This window comes from Pholcus phalangioides, unplaced genomic scaffold (genome assembly GCF_987345545.1).
Source record: "Pholcus phalangioides strain wild (caught in Gottingen) unplaced genomic scaffold, Ppha-v1.0 ptg000008l_1, whole genome shotgun sequence".
NCBI classification, from domain to species: Eukaryota; Metazoa; Arthropoda; class Arachnida; order Araneae; family Pholcidae; genus Pholcus; species Pholcus phalangioides.
In genome coordinates this window covers 24,249,271-24,265,973 of record NW_028301601.1, presented here as the reverse complement: position 1 = coordinate 24,265,973, position 16,703 = coordinate 24,249,271, and the positions used below count along the sequence as shown (strand labels likewise).

Here is a 16,703-nt window from a genome sequence, read left to right as displayed (position 1 = left end):
CAGCAAATAGTGCCCTCAGTAAGCAAAAATCATCCTAAATAGACGGGTGCAAAAAATTTTATGACAGCCGCTCTTTCAAACAAGGTGTCAAAAGCCTAAAACACCAAAAACAAAAATCAAGCTGATGAAGAGATGTTTCATAGCAAAAGACAGTGCAGTTTTATTTTGAAAAGGGTTGTTAACGAAAATATTCTTGTTAATTTCACTGCTCCAATTTATAAATATCTGCTCCGAATCCCACATTTTGCTGCTCCGAAATTGCTCCAAATCCAGAATTTGCTGTTCCAAAACTGCTCCGAATCCTGAATTTTGCTGCTCCAAAGCTGTTCCGAAATGGACTTAGTCACTTCCCACCCCTGGGTAATGCCATAAAGATCCAATCTAACCACAAGCACACATGGCGTTGTCCGACTTCTTGAAACATTCTAGATAAGTCTGTAATGGGCCGTGCTCAGTTATCATGATCACTTTCTCTCTAGACCAAGTGGTACTATTCCAACGGACACGTTTCTGTATCTTATAGACATCTTTATGTGCATTCTTGTCCCATAGCTGTTGTCATTTTTGTAACAGGTCACTTTTTAGCTCCTGTTTGATGTGACTGCGTGGTAGCAAGAGTTTTTCTTCCATTGGGAGATTGAGAGCATCTTTGTCCAATCTGTCCAAAGCAACGTCTCAGTGAAAAGCACAGTCTTGTGGCAGCTTTGTCCTCTGAAGTGAAACCAGAAGGTGTGAAACTCTACATGGCAATCACAAAGAAGTGAGTTCTAATTATTTTTTTTCTCTTCCCCCCACCACCACCCTTCTCAATACCCTCCATAAGGATAATCACCTATATCAGTGGTTCTCTAAATTCACCTCTGTCTCTACAGGGACAAAGACAAAATATTCTACCTGCTTCTGTAGCGCACTCTCCCAGAATGCAACGAAAGGGCCTTGGTCCCCATGGAGGCGGGGGGGGGGATTTTTTTTTTCAGGAATCGGCTTGTATGGTGCTATCTTGTGCATGAATATTTTTTTTAATAAACTTTTGCAGTTGTCTGGCCGTGCTAAGCAAAGTGTCAATGAAAAGCACAGTCTTGTGGCAGCTTTGTCCGCTGTAGTGAAATCAGAAAGTGTGAAACTCTACATGGTAATCACAAAGACGTAAGTTCTATTTTTTTTTTTTTTTTTTTTGTCTCTTTCCCCCCCCCCCCCACCCCACCCCACCCTTCTCAATACCCTCCATAAGGATAATCACCTGTATCAGTGGTTCTCTACTGGTGCTCCATACATCCTCTTGGGGCTCAGTGTGCACTTATCAGGGGTTCCACATCCACTCGAGGAAAATAGAATAAATCAATAGAATGAATTACATTTAATTTCTATCTATTGCATAATATAAAAATGTAAAATGTATAAAATTTAAGAAAATATAAAGCACTGAGAAAAAAATATCTTAGAAATGTAGTTTAGTATGATAGAGTTCGAAACAGGGTTCAAGGCAAAGTCCAACTTCACAGTCTTTGCACCAGATTCGTGTTTCTTTGCGAATTTTTTTTTCCATTTGCATCCTTTGTTGAACAGCAAACAGCACACTGTCTTCGAGGCTCTCTTTTTATGGGGTTAGGTGGTATGTGGCTTGCAAAATGACGAGCTGCCAATCTCAAAGGGTTCAGAGTAGAACTCTGTCTTCCAGGACAACCGCTTTTATCACTATCAGAATACTTTTGGATACTTTCTTCAACCATTTGCAAACAAAATTCCAAAAGCTTTATATTTTCTGTTGGGTTTTGCTTTTTGTAAAGTACATAGGCATTCCACAACGATTGATCTAAAAACTGCCTGAAAATTTTGATGTAATACTTCCCCTGTTGTTTTCGGAGCGTAGGGTAGTAGGACATTTCTTGGTCGCATAAATCGACGCCACCCATTGTATTATTATAATCACAAACGACAACTGGTTTCATAAGTCTTTTTAGATTTGATGTCACCAAATAAGAGCTTGCATCATGAATAGTACTCATAAGGCAGACACTCTTCTTGTCCTGCCACTTCGGGGCCATAACTTTGCCTCTTTGATAAGCAACAATCTCACCCTTGGGGACTTCCTCTTTTGAAAAGTTGACAGGGAGGTCTTTTCTGGTTTTATTCACTGTCCCATAAGTGTCCGTCTTTTCTGTAACTAAGATGTCTGCAAGCTGTGGAGACATATAAAAATTATCAATAGTGACACAATAACCTTATCCCAGGAATCGATCCATCAAGTGTAAAACAATTTTGGTGGAAACTGGATATTGGCTGTATTTCGGATTATACACTGTTCCATCACCTGTGTATATGCGGAAATCTGAAATGTATCCACTTTCTGCTTCACAAAGAATGAAAAACTTCAAGCCAAATCTTGCTCTTTTTTTGGCAATAAACATTTTCCACTTGAGCCTGCCTTTGAACCACATCAAACTCTCATCTAAACTAAGATTTTTCCCTGGTATATAGACTTCTCGAAATTTGCATTGAAGATGTTCCATTAGTTCATGAATTTTATTTAATTTCGGCCATGGGTGTCAGTCTTTATCAAATTCCTCATTATTAGTAAAATGAAGAAACTTCATGAGCAATAAAAACCTATTTTTTCCAATTACTTTTGTAAAAATTGGTGTGGATAATATTTGACGCTTAGAGCAATAATGCTCTTGTTCTGGCTTATTTATGACTCCTTGGAGTAACAAAACTGCAAAAAATAGTCTTAGTTCTTCAACATTCGTTTCTGTCCATTTTTTCCAGCGTGATCCCTCTTTACAAACTGTTTTATGGATATATTGTTCAGCGTATCTATTGGTTTCTCGGACTATCATTCGTAATATTTGATCATCAAAAAAAAGTTCAATATACTTGCATTGTCAGCTATATTCACAGTATTCCCGGATTTCCACGAAAAAGAACTGAAGGAGGAGGAGGAATATTCTTCATATAAATTTTGCACCACTGCCTAACGCTTTGCAAGTTTATTGAATCATGATCAGATTCATCGCTATATGAGGAGCAGTCTGAAAAATCTATATCACCATTACTATCAAAACTAAAATCGCTTTCAGAATCTGATAAGTCATCAGGAATATACAAGCTGTCAATCGCTGAACGTTTTCTAGCAGTCATTTCTGATAAGAAAAAAGCGGCAAAAAGTGAAGTTTGAGGGGTAATACCACGTGCCTTCAAATGCCGCAATTTAGTGGACAACTAACGGCATCTGTTGGCCAAAACGTAAATTAAACATCTAATACTGTATAGTATTTATTTCAGTGGTTAAACTGGGAAAAAACAGGATGCGCTTCTCAATAAAGGAAAAAAAAACACATGCCCGCGGGATGAGCAGATTTTGCTACATTTGAGTTGCCTGTGGAAATCGCGGGATGAGCAGCCAGAGGGTTAATGGGGAGATCGGCTCACATTTGTGAATGACACATGGCACTTCCACACTTTTATGAAACGTGAATTTAAAAAAAAAAAAAAATTCTCTCCCTGCTTTCTATACTCCAAAATTTGTCACTCTGGGCTATAGCCTGCTAAGTCCCCCTGTAAATACACTACTGCATGAGGTTGGTGTGTTATTACCTATGACATATGAAACCCCAGGTCTTGATTGGTATTTTTCAAATACCAATCAAATGGTAACTTTCAAATACAATGCGTCACAGGAGTTTGATGACCTGAACATTGGCTCTGGAAACTATGAACATACCCAAAATGATCTTCCTACACTGCATACAGACGTTAATCAAAAGATTACTGGAGTGGGGAGAATTTGTAAACGTCCAATATATTTGAATGACTATGTAACCTAAAAGCTTAAGAGAGGGATGTCATGTATGGATACAGCCATTATAAAGGCTAAAGAGGTCAGGGGTCAGATAAGGGACAACATAGGTACATAACAATCACAACAACGTATCTGTCAAGTCTCCCTGAATTTTTTCTTCATCTCCCAGACTTACATATATACACTGCTGGCCACCGTAAATGCAACACCCTGAAGGAAGCGTGCAAATAATATGAAATTTACAACATGCATTAGCGGAGGTGAGATATGCAAATGATTAGAATTTCAGCGCAGACGCACATCATGTGCGCCTGTGGCGCCACTTCAAAGTGCTATTTAAGGCTTGGAGATTTCGACGATTTGAAGTACGGCGATTATGTTTTTCTTGTGGTTTTTTCAAAAAACCGATCAATTATGCCTCGTAGAAAACAGCGATCATCTTTTGATCAAGTATCCGAGTTCGACAGAGGAAGGATAGTGGCCTACCGAGATTGTGGATTATCTTTCAGGGAAATCGGTAGTAGTCGTGTTAGACGAAACCAAACAACTGTAATGCGGATATGTGATCGTTGGATGCAGGAGGGTATGACGGACCGACGTGTTCGATCGCATCCACCTCAGTGCACCACTTCACGTGATGACAGGCGTACTGTGCGTATGGCAGTGACGGATCGCTCAGCCACAGCACATTCAGTCTGTACCGCATCATCCAGTGTCTGCGCGTACTGTTCGACGCCGTTTACAGCAGAGTGGTCTGTCCGCAAGACGTCCATTGCTTTGTCTACCCTTGACGCAGAACCACAGACGTCTCTGCCGCCAATGGTGCTATGAAAGAAGGATGTGGACGGCACAATGGAATGAAATTGTCTTTACTGACGAGTCACGCTTCTGTCTGCAACACCACGATGGTTGGATTCGAGTCTGGAGACACCATGGAGAGAGGATACTGAACAGCTGCGTTATGCACCGCCACACTGGTCCTGCACCGGATATTATGGTATGGGGCGGTATTGGATATCACTCTCTCACTCCTCTAGTACGCATTGCCGGTACTTTAAAAAGCCAGCGCTACACCTCCGAGGTGTTGGAGCCAGTTGTCCTTCCTTACCTTCAGGGCTTGCCCACAGCCATATTTCAACAGGATAATGCGCGACCACACATGGCACGCATTGCCCAAAGGTTTTTCGTCAATCGCCAGATTGAATTGCTTTCCTGGCCAGCTCGCTCTCCGGATCTTTCGCCGATAGAAAACATGTGGTCCATGGTTGCTCAACGATTGACCCAGATTACATCCCCAGCTGCCACACCAGATCAACTTTGGCAACGCGTGGAAGCTGCTTGGTCTGCTGTACCCCAAGAACACATCCAAAGTCTCTTTGAATCAATGCTGAGGCGTGTGGCAGCGGTGATCTCCAACAATGGCGGCTACTCTGGCTACTGATTTTGGCAGGAACCACACTTCACAGAAGTCTATAAATTTAATCATTTGATGCTTGGTCAACATGTTATCTACAAAATAAATATTGTTGCGATATCTCTTGTCTTTCTTGGTGTTGCAATTGGGGTGGCCAGCAGTGTATATATAAATTCTTACGTGTTTCTCGCAGACCTACCAATGGTCTGGATTTAGGTGGGAGATGTTTTTTTAAGTCTTCTACTCACTCTCTGTGATTTTTAGAATTCTCCTAAATTTAGCCAAATTTACATTTTCTCTCAATTTTAGCAGAAAAATTACAAATATCAACTTCATGTCTCATTTTTGGTGAACGCTTTGCTGGATGAAGAGTAAACTAAAGTTGTCATGTGGTCGCGGACAGCAAAGTTCATGGCAGACTGGTGGTTTTATTTCTACTAGGAAACTGGCTCATCTATGAAAAACAGCGTTCAACTGAAAACTATTCATGCATTGTCATCTTCGGTGCACAATAATCATGCTCGTCTGGCATCAGCCTAACTGATTTCTTTTTATATGTGATGTTTCGGAAAATCAGTTCGCCAGCTTATGCAAATTTCTTGCTCGTGAGAACGCTAGACTCTGCATATATGTACAGACCTGCCAACTCTCCAGATTTTCGCAGGAAATTGGATTAGATTTTACGCTAGCTTTCACGTTGTCGTGACGTCAATGACTTATAAGAGTTGATGCCTGCCGTCGTCATTAGGGAAAACACCCATAGAGGACAGCTGTTGTCATTTCCATCGAGCAGCCGTAAAAATGTCTTGGTGACTGCATTTAAGCAACTGGCAAAGACGTGACTTTCTTTACGTAGCATTTATCTGCAATCATTTATCAGGGGCATGACCTTGGTTGCCGAAATTCATGTATAATCGTTATTGAATTCCATTAAGTCATGCAGTGTATAAACCGGGGTTGGTTAAAAAAAACCCAAAAAAATGGTTGTTGTTTGTTTTTTTTTTGTTTTTTTTTGTTTTTTTTTTTTGGGTTTAAACCAGTTTTTTATTTTGCATAGTATTAACATTAAAAACATCTTAGATGTCGGAATCTTTTTTATGCATCATTTCTCCATATCGTTCTAATGTTTGAAAAATTCTCCTTTGTACTGATTTCTCAGATGTCTTTATCTTGTACTAGCTGATACCCGGCGACGTTGTTCGCCCCGTAAAAAATTTATATGTATAGCTTATTAATTATTTCTTAATCAAAAAAAAATTCTGCATGTAAGAAAAAATTTCTTTTATTCTTAAAATTAAAAACTTCAGGCAATTACTTGTGGATACGCAATATTTTTTTTTGTTTTTCCATCTGGTGTGTATTTTTTATAAATTTTTGGGATTACCAACACGCGATGAAAAGTTGTCCGTGTGAAAAACAGGGCTTAAGTACGTTGATACTTGCCACTGCTAATGACTGGCCTTGCACTTTGTTGATTGTCATGGCAAAAGCTGAACGCGAATTGGGAACTGTAACCGCTTGAAAGTGAATGGCATTTCTTCAGTGATAATTGGGATATATGGAATGAAGACGTCTCTCTTTTCCTTTGGCACATCCAAGATACAATCGTTGCTTCAATGATGTTATCAAGCAATTTCTTCACGCAGAGTCTCAGTGTCTCCAAATTTCTTGAAAGCATTATAGGTGCTCCGACTATGAGGGTTAAGTTGTGTGGTGGCACACCCAGAATATCCAAAGAGTTCAGAAATTCTGCAGGATACAGAACTGTCTGTGATAGTGTTAACCAATTTTTAAGATGTGGAGTCTCCTGGAATCATTTTTAGGATTTTTTCGTTGATCTTGTTCACTCATTTTTCAGTGCCCTCTCTCACAAAGCCATTCATGGTTTTGGTGATTTTGTTGCATGTTTGGAAAGACTTTGTCTGCAAGATCTTGAACTGAGTTTAACAACTAGCAAAATCCATTTGGGAACGTAATCAGTCCAGTGCTTGGGTCTATGGGAATTCTTCCATTGCCAAGTTTGATCAACTGATGTGAAAATGATAGCAGTGCTGAGTGATTTTGCATTTTAACTCTCATACAGAAATACATACTTTCACATTTATGTATAAGATTCCTATATGTGAACTGTAACTGGGCTTTAGCCTGTAGTTGGTTTATTTATTTAAAAATACAAATATTGTATGTTTTTTTCTCCCTCTCTTATCTGTAGGTATCGATAGCAAAAATGGCATCAAAAATGGCATTGATCAAATTGAATAGAAAAGAATATAGAGATGGAGAGTTCAGTATAGACTGGAAAATCAGTGATTTTGTTTCTGTTATTCGAAACAAGACTGTTTCGTTGAAGAGTGCTTGGTGTGCTCCAGTGAACAACAGATCTCGATTTAATTGTCAGTTCAAATTAAACTTAATTCAGGAAAGAAATAAGGAGCTTCCAGTAACATTCATCTTAAAAAACAAAAATCGCAAGCCCGATACATTTGCCAAAGTCAGTATTGTTATTCATGATAGTGAAGGTTATGAGATATTTAAAAAACAGAGCGATAAGTGGAAATTATACATGAAAGATAAAAAGATACAGTTTTCACTTGGGAAAACAGTAGAAGAGTTGGTGGTACAATTGAAAGGGATCGCTCTTGTACTCAAAATAAATGTGACGTACACCAGTTCCACCACAACTGGTGCCCAAAACCGAGATTTCAACTCTATTAGTAGTGCCGCTTTGTTATGCGAAGCTTTCATGAAACTGGCCCAAAAAATTAGTCCGGATATGACTATTGTATGTAAAGACGGAAAAGTCATGTGTCATAAAATCGTATTGTACGCATGGACTGAAAAGTACACTCCAGAAGATGATATCACAGAGATAAGTGAAGAGGAATTTCCTTCCGATATTATGCAATATTTAGTAAATTACTTTTATTCCGCACAGTTAGAAAATTTGGACATAAATACTGCAGCGATTCTAATCCTGGCAGCAGCTAAATTCCGGGTAAATGCGCTAGTAATCTTTTGTTTAAGGTTTTTACAAACCTTCGTTGAAGAATATGAAAAAGACGATTGTGGAAAAATTGAGTTGATGTTTTTCCAGTTAAATCTTGACCCCGAACTTATCACCGCTCTAAGACCATGTGTCAAAGATGCCTTGTGTTAGGCAGAGCTCCCAACCGTCCTGCTGTTCCCCCTTTGTTTTTTTTTTATTATTATTATTATTATTTTTTTTTTTTTTTTAAATCTTTTTCCCGCTGCCCAAACATCCTATTTCTCATCCTTTGCAGTTGCAAATTTCTTACATCTGCTACACCTGCTTCCACAATACAAAAGCAGTTACCTGGTGCAGATGCTGTTTGTTGCCTTGTCAGCCAGTCTCAGTGCAATGTGTCCTTGTCTGGCATCAGCGACGGCTATCATCAAGCTGGTCCAGTGTTCTTTACCTACTTCAAATTCAACAGCAGAAGCATTTTTACCAGTTTGGCGAGCAGAAATTCAATTGGGTACCGTTATTCGTCCTCAAGTCGTATTTCAGAATATGATGACCTCTCATCCTCTACAGTTGCAGATGGCTGATGAAAGAAATTTGCAACTATAGAGGATGAGAGGAGGACATCATATTCTGAAATACGACTTGAGGATGAATAACAGTACCCAATTGAATTTCTGCTGGCCAAACATAATAATGGTACTGCTGTTGAGTTTGAAGTAGGTAAGGAATACTGGACTAGCTTGATGATAGCCATCGCTAATGCCAGACGAGAAGAGGACACGTTGCTCTAAGACTGGCTGACAAGGCAATAGCATCTGGACCAGGTAGCTGTGCTGTTGCATTGCGGAAACAGGTGTAGCAGATGGCTGATGAAAGTGGTTTGCATCTCATCAGAAATACGGATCACAATCTCCTCTGGGCATGTTGCCATAGGCTGTTGTTGCAGTCACCCCAAACTTCAGCAATTCAAGACATTCAGTGCTGTCCTGAACCCATAACGTCGGTGAGAGCAACTTCTCGATCTCCAACTGCTGAATCTCGCCGGCTAAGATTCGCTATGCGCACCGCTACAATGGAACTTCTTGGTCCAGGAATTCCCCAAGTTGGCTGGTGGCGATGCACCAACATTCACAGTACGCACCTGGACCAAGCTTATGTCCTCAAAAGTGAGTAGCTTGCTTTAGTGCTGATAAAAACATTAAATAAGCCATCTTTGTGTTATTATATGCTTAGAAGAGTTGATCAACTTTGCCCAAGAATATTTAGAAGACACCAACGAATAAGGCAAATACAAAAAATAATAAAAGTCCTAATGCATTTCAACATCTATGAGTGCTGTCTTCAGAGGAAAAATTTAACCACTAGTCTCGCAGCATTAAGATTTGGTCTGTCAACCCAAGTGGGAAACTCGGTCAGTGAGACTAGTGGTTAAATTTTTCTTCTGAAGACGGCACCCATTGGTGTTGAAATGCATTAGGACTTTTATTGTTTTTTGTGTATTTGTCTTATTCGTTGGTGTCTTCTCAATATAATATGCTTCAGGGCTATTTACTTTATAATCACTGTTTATAAACAAGTTTTGGTGTTCCATCATTTAGCCCTATTAAACTTTCAGCGGGTGCATATATATAAGAGATACATGCTTCCATTTCCCCCATGTATCTCTTACATATGTGCTCCTGGTGGAAGGTTATAGTTGCTGCTCAGTGTACAAGTGAGGGAGGGGCTAAAAAATAAGTTAGAATAATTTGGTACATAGTTTCCCCATGTGCTATATCGTGCTTATTGTGAAGCAAGGAAAAAGGGTGACATGTTTAAATTTCCAACAGCAGCTCTGACTATGTTGCATGTTATAAGTGGGGTGTAGCATGGGGCTGCAGTACTTCGAAGGCTTAGTAACTGTTGTTCATAACAATTATATAATTATTTTTGTAATCAGATGCACCTCAAGTCACTTAATGATATTATTCTTTCAGCCGAAGAGGCAGTTGGGGGAGAGGAGCTCTGCAACAACAGCCACAGCCATCACAATCGTCATTGCTGCCCATGGGTTCAGGCGGCCTGCCACAGTGGCGTGAACGGTCCACCTCTCTCAGATGCACAGGCTTACCCCCAATCTCAGCAGCTGCGTGATCAGCATCCATATTCCATGCAGATACGTAGCGGAACAATGAACTCAAATAATATTGGATCTGGCAGTGGTTCTAATCCTGGTACACCCATGTTAGGGAATGTCCCTCCTGGACCCATGGAACCCGGATCTGGTTTGCATCAACCACCACCCCAGTTTCGTGGAATGTTACTTAATTTTGTGAGTATTTCCATAATATATATTTTGCTTGTTACATTTTTAGTTTGTCATATTTCTCATTTTCCATGTTCAATGCAATCTGTATTTTAACACTACACGAAGGAAAGTATTTTTGAATAAACTCTTTATACAGGGTTTGCAGAGACCTCTGGGAAAATAAAAGAAAAAAGGTCAGGGTAAACGTAAAATATTTGGCAGAAGCCGAGAAAAGATGCTAATATGTGATAAAAGTCTGGGGAAAGTTCTGTGAAGGAAAGAAACAAATTTGGTAAACTTTTTGAGAGTCCGGATTTTTGGTATTAAATTTGTTCGGAGAAGAGGGACCATTCAAGTGTTACGCAAGCAGATTTTCAGCCATTTATGGTTGGATGTCTTCTTGTTTCGTACCTCCTCTACGCATTTTTGCAAATTCGACCGTGGCTTAAACCCTGCTTTATCATGATATTTTGGTTTTTTTAATATTTATTCACGATTTGAGAAATAACAAAGTGAGAATTGGGTGGCTTTTATATAAAAAGAACCAAGCACCGTTAATTCAAAACTGAGAAAAGGCCATTTAAAGTTATCTCTTCAGTTTGGATAGTTGGTTTAAGTGCACACAGACGGCATTACAGCCTATAGGTCACTTCGTTTTACTTAGATAAAAAAAAATCCCACCTCTTTCAATGGTTCAAATGTCGGTGTATCTCCAAAATGTTAAAAATGGCATTTGGGGTTGTTCCTTTTATATAAAAGCCGTCCAATTATAAGATGGAAAAATCACTAGTGCAAAAAGTAACTGAAATTGATCTGGGGGGGGGGGGGGGACTTCTAACAAAGAAGGAACCCTGAAATATAGGGCATAGCTGCCAAGTTTCCAGAATTTCCACTTTATCTCCCAAATTTCGTCCATGGTTGTAAAAAAAAAAATCCTTACAATTAGGAAAAAAGTTATTCCTTAAATGTTTACTTGGGATAAAAACTGCTGCTTCATAAGTGTCATGTAAATTGTCACAATTTTGTCAAATCACAAATCTCATTTTTAGGGAGAAAACACTAAATTCGCTAATCTGCAAGTGTGAATCCGGTCATTCGAAATTGGCGCAATCACATGTATCTGCTTTATCCATATGTCCCGTTTCGGGCCCAGCGAATATTTTTTAGTTTGTAAGGTTTCAGGATTTTTGAAAGGTAATTTTAACCCAAGGGATTTAACATAATGGTTGCCTATCATTAGTGATGGCTTGCACGATGTCAAGGTTTTTTTGCAATTGGAAAATATCCCTAAAATTTCCCTTTTATTAATGAAAAGTCCCTAAGATGTTTTAAAAGATCCATTTTACAATTATTTTTGTACGGAATTTACACGAAAACCTCCCCAAATTCTCATTCTCCAAAGTTGGCAGCTGTGGTATATGGGGACTAACAAAAAAAATTAGATATTCTAATTAATACTATGTTTCAGTAAAAATGAAATGAATGTACCTGGGTGAAAACAAAAAATATGCTAAAATAATTGTTAAGAATGATTGGACTTGTAAGTTCTGAAATTAGAACAAGTGTTTATAGGAATGTCAATGGATAGTTTACTTTCAAATTTTTTTTTTTAATATGATATCCTGTTTGTTAAAAAAGCTGATTATAAATACAGTAGAACTTGGTTAATTCAAATTTCATCCAATTCAAACTTTTACTACGAAGTCCTTGACTTTTCTATGTAATATAATGTTGAAATTTCTTGTTTAATTCGAACTATTTTCAAATTGGAGGGGGGGGGGAAAAGATTTTTCTATGAGCAAATCTAGTTTGGAAAAATTCTTCAAGAAGCCAGACTTTGCTTTTCTCGATACAACAAATTTTTTAACAAATTTTTTTTTTTAATAAAAGCCTGAAACTTCAGTTTTTCTCTATACTTTTTTTCCCGAATATAATTAAATATCCATTTTAACATTGTTCAGGTGGAGTGCATTGGGATTGCGTACTACTTGATGCCAACTATGCTTTTTAATCCATAGATCAAGGTATAACATTCAAAATCTGAATCTTTTTGTTGTCATTAAGAGTGGGGAAAGTATCAGAAAGTTCAAATTGTGTAATATGTTAATGAAAGTATATTTTCTTGATAGCATAAGAATGGTGAGTAAAATTTGGGAAACAGTTTCAAAACAGATGATTATAAACAGTTTCCGTAATTCCGGCTTTGAACATAGTCAAGAAATCTTGCAGTGATGCTGATTCCAGAACAGGGAATAATGTAGCAGCTAAGATAAATTATTATTATAATTATAAATTATGAAACCATTTCTTAAATATTAATAATTGATCATAAAATTTTAATAATTATCATATGTCAATGTTGATGATTGGCATCAACAATGTTGTAATTTGTAGTCATTATACTGACCTGGGATAGATCGATTGGATAATTCAAACTTTTTTCCCAGACTTTGGACTTCAAATTAACTAAGTTTGACTGTATTTTATAATTGAAAAAAGTATTTTTACTATATTGATTTACATAATAAATAATCAATTTTTAATTTAGCTTTTCATAGAGATGGCCCATTTAGTTGTTTATGAAAGTTGTGCTCACATATTAAGCTAAATAATTTTTCTTTTTTCATATTATATCAAGATGTATCAAAGAAATTCATATCCTGGTGGTTATCCGAATTTTTCTGGTAGGTCTCCACCACCGCCTTCCAGGCAACCCTATCCTCATCCAGAACAGAGGTTTGTATTCCCTAGTTTTATTTATTTAATTTTTTGTGATGTTTTTTTTTTTTGTAATAATTTTTTTTTTTTAAATTAAAAGAATGCTTAATGACATGTTATATATTTTCAATTGCTGTTTAAAATCAGGCGTCAGCAGTCTCAACAAGTTCGTCCTTTAGCCGAAGAGGAGGCATATCAACGTCCTGCTGCTATAATCACAGAAAAGGCATTAATGGGCTTTGATGAAATCTTATTCAATGACACCCAAGACACATGGGCAACCTCACATGGTGAAATTGATTACAAGTAAGCTTGTTTGAGATAATAGTTTCATGTTCCCCTCAACAGGAAATGTGCGTCAGTCATATGCTGGTGTTTTTTAGTTTATCAAAATCATATGTGTGCAATTCCTGTTGTATTGTCTATTATAATGCAATCCAATCCTGTTATAACAAATTCCAAGAGACCAGAAAATCACTTCATTAAAACGAAATTCTGGTATAAATGAATTCTAGGTTTTTGTGTTTCTATGCAAACTTATCTGGCTTATTAGAAAAGCGTTTGTTAAAACAAGTTTTTCTTGTTATATTGGTATTCGTTAGAACAGGATTCAACTGTTACATGATATCAAAATTTTGATTTGATTCAAGATGAGGAATTTAATTGTTTTACCGCATAGCTGAAATCGCTACACTCCTTGTAAAATGCAGTATCTTTTTTTTATGGAATTTTCTTCCTTTTGAGTTCAGCAGAAATAAGGGGATGGTCAATGTGCTCATTGAAAAGGATTCTCGTCGTGTATAATCTCGTCTTATTGCTAAAATGAAAAGCTTTTGAGAAGGCAGGATATTTCATCAATAATGACGAGTGTTTAGAAAAGCAACATTTCACAATTTTTGATGGTATTGAAACACACAATTTCCTGATTTTTATTTCATGCATTTATGAAATGCTAAGCATATTATAAGCTGAATGATGAAATGTTGAAGCTGATCAACTATGTTTCGCTTCTCATCACCCACCCACTGTGACCAATAGCTTTTAATATTTCCCATGTTAGTTTTTCTTTTGTGGAACTCTTTAAAAAAATTTTTTTTTTTTTTTCAGTGCAAAGTTGGTGTTCAGTGATGATGAAGATGCTCCTTCTGGTCAGAAAAAGGATAAGAGGTAAGTCACAGGATATGGTCGATTTATAAAATACCTTTTTAACATGATTAAGTTAGCCAAGGCCTCTATTTTTATTTGGTGATTAATTTTTAATTATTAAGCATTGAATATCCAGAGGAGAAAAAATGTCAGTCGATATATTAAGCAAATGTGGTACCCTAAATGACATTTTACATAAAAAAATGTATTTTTCACAGGGAACTGATTTACATAAATTTGAATAGCATAAAAATGTCATTTATTGTTTGTCAAATTACTTTTCTATCATTGTTGAAAAATGCACAGCAATATGTATCCTCCACACATAGTATTTCCCTCCAAAATGTAAGGGTTAAAAAATTTTCTGGTTTGTCAAAGACTTTGAACCATGTGTACATTTGAGGTAGCTGTAGAAACTTTAAGAACATCTCACAAATAATCAAATATTTTGGATTCACATAAAAGGAGTGGCTTAGAAGCATCAATATCAAAAATATACAATGCCTTTATTAAGAAACTTTGTGTGTGCGCATGCAAACAAACAGCACTGCTGAATAGAAGTAAAGAGTTATAAACCCTATTTGTAGAACTTTGAAAGTAGAAAGTTGCAGCTCTAATATAATTTTAGTAAATATATAGGAGAATAACATTTGAATGATCTTTCATACCAATGTGTTGATTTTTTTATCAGAATGCATTCATCATTTTTCACGTATGCTGACTATATCATAACTAGAATGTGTTTTATATATAGAACCCCTTTGGTATTTCATTTCTAGGGACATCAAAGGAAAAAAGGGCCAAGTAGCCAGCAAAATAGATGGAGACCATGACAGAGAAGGCACTTTAGTATCAGATCGAGAAGATAGAAATCGTGAAACAGACTGGCGAGATTCAAGGACTGAGAAGAAAATAGAAAGTGACCAGGATTGGGGTTCTGAACGACCTGAAGGCTATTCCAGAGAAGGGGTAAGAAATGTTCTGCAATATTTATATAAACTTATTTTTCAAGAAAAATGTTTTCCAAGTACAGAGAATTTTTATATATAAGGATGTGTAGGATTGTATGCTAGTGTATACACGAATAAATAACCAAATATGTGTCCATATATTTGAAATTTTGCTCTGCCTCACGAATCACTATAATTCTTGAAGGATGAGAGGTAGAAAAATTGGTCCCAAGCTCCTCATGCTAGACAACCCAACATGGGAATGGAAATGTAAAGGCATTGGCAGCCATCTCAGGTACAACAGAGGGTACCATTTGATTACAGAGGAGCACCTCCTACTTAGCCGAATGCAGCATATCCTCCTCCTCACATGCGGATGGGCCAGGTTCCACCACCCCAACAAGTAATTGAACATTTTTATTTAATATTAGATTATTTTGTTAATTATAAATTTTAGTTGGATGATTTGAAAGCAGAAAAAAAACAAGCATATAAATTATGTACAGTAGTAACTCTCAAAGTAGAGCTTGCATTCATTTGGTTAATTACAAGGTGTACATGTTTGTTATTAAAAACAGCAACATGGAAATTATCCTCCTCTACCACACCCTCAGAGGCAAAGCTCAAGGCTTTCATCGCTAGCAGATGAAGAGGAGGGTTGGCATCAGCACCGAAAGCAGCATTCTGAGGAAATGACAGAAGCTGTTGAGAGGGGTAGACAAAGAAGGACTGAGGAAGAGAAGCGATGTGAGCAAACAAACTGCTCAAGAAAAAGAAGCACTCGAGAAGAGTGAAAAAGTATGTATGTCGCATTATTTTCACATTGTGTTTATGACTGAAGTTTTTGTGATTACATCGTTTTATACTAATAGAGGATGGCTAAAACAAGGAAATATTTTTTGCTGTTTGGCAACTGGCAATGCGAATCTTGTGGACAATGGATTTTGTTGTCTGAGTTTTTTTAGTGATTTCTTGGGTTTTGGGTGATTGTATTTAAAAAAATATAGCCATCCACATTTATTTTGAGCAGGTTTCATTATTTAGTCACCTTGTTATGCGATTTGCTTATTGTAACCTTTTTGTACTTTTATATTAGTTTTATTTAAACCTTGTTATATTTTCAACAGGCTGGCATGGCTCTTCGACAGATAATTATTATGATCAGAAAGGTGAATGCAGCAGAGGAATGATGTATGATTCTTCTCAGAGAGGAAGTGACAGTAAAAGGACCCCTCATACTGATGAGAAACAGTTTGATCCTTCATCAAAAGATATGGACAGGTCATCTGACTCAAGGTAAAAAAAAAACTCACTTGGACTGAATGTGTTATTAGCTATGCCATTTTTTGTATACCTCACGATTCATTTTTATATTTTTGCTTCATTTGCAACTCTTAACTTAA

At 37.2% G+C, this 16,703-nt stretch overlaps 1 protein-coding gene across 2 annotated transcripts; it reads left to right on the top strand.

Moving 5' to 3' along the window:
* Positions 1–596: 596 nt before the first annotated feature.
* On the top strand, positions 597–16,093 carry LOC149084064 (uncharacterized). 2 transcript variants are annotated; one of them, XM_089234415.1, is made up of 10 exons: positions 597–760; positions 1,037–1,146; positions 7,426–9,365; positions 10,176–10,510; positions 13,125–13,222; positions 13,352–13,510; positions 14,312–14,371; positions 15,130–15,319; positions 15,506–15,703; positions 15,879–16,093. In XM_089234415.1, exons 3-9 carry the CDS (start codon positions 9,062–9,064, stop codon positions 15,515–15,517), a joined length of 1,158 nt encoding a protein of 385 aa, XP_089090541.1. In that variant the 5' UTR covers positions 597–760; positions 1,037–1,146; positions 7,426–9,061; the 3' UTR covers positions 15,518–15,703; positions 15,879–16,093. The 2 variants fall into 2 exon arrangements, with proteins under 2 accessions (XP_089090541.1, XP_089090543.1); XM_089234417.1 differs by lacking the exon at positions 1,037–1,146.
* The last annotated feature ends 610 nt before the right edge of the window (positions 16,094–16,703 follow it).

Bases quoted from the DNA above. Each gene is read 5' to 3' on its own strand.
- LOC149084064 (XM_089234417.1), top strand. From the start codon at position 9,062: ATGGCTGATGAAAGTGGTTTGCATCTCATCAGAAATACGGATCACAAT. The intron at 9,366-10,175 runs GTGAGTAGCTTG...TTATTCTTTCAG, and splicing joins CCAAGCTTATGTCCTCAAAA to CCGAAGAGGCAGTTGGGGGA. The intron at 13,223-13,351 runs GTTTGTATTCCC...GTTTAAAATCAG, and splicing joins TATCCTCATCCAGAACAGAG to GCGTCAGCAGTCTCAACAAG.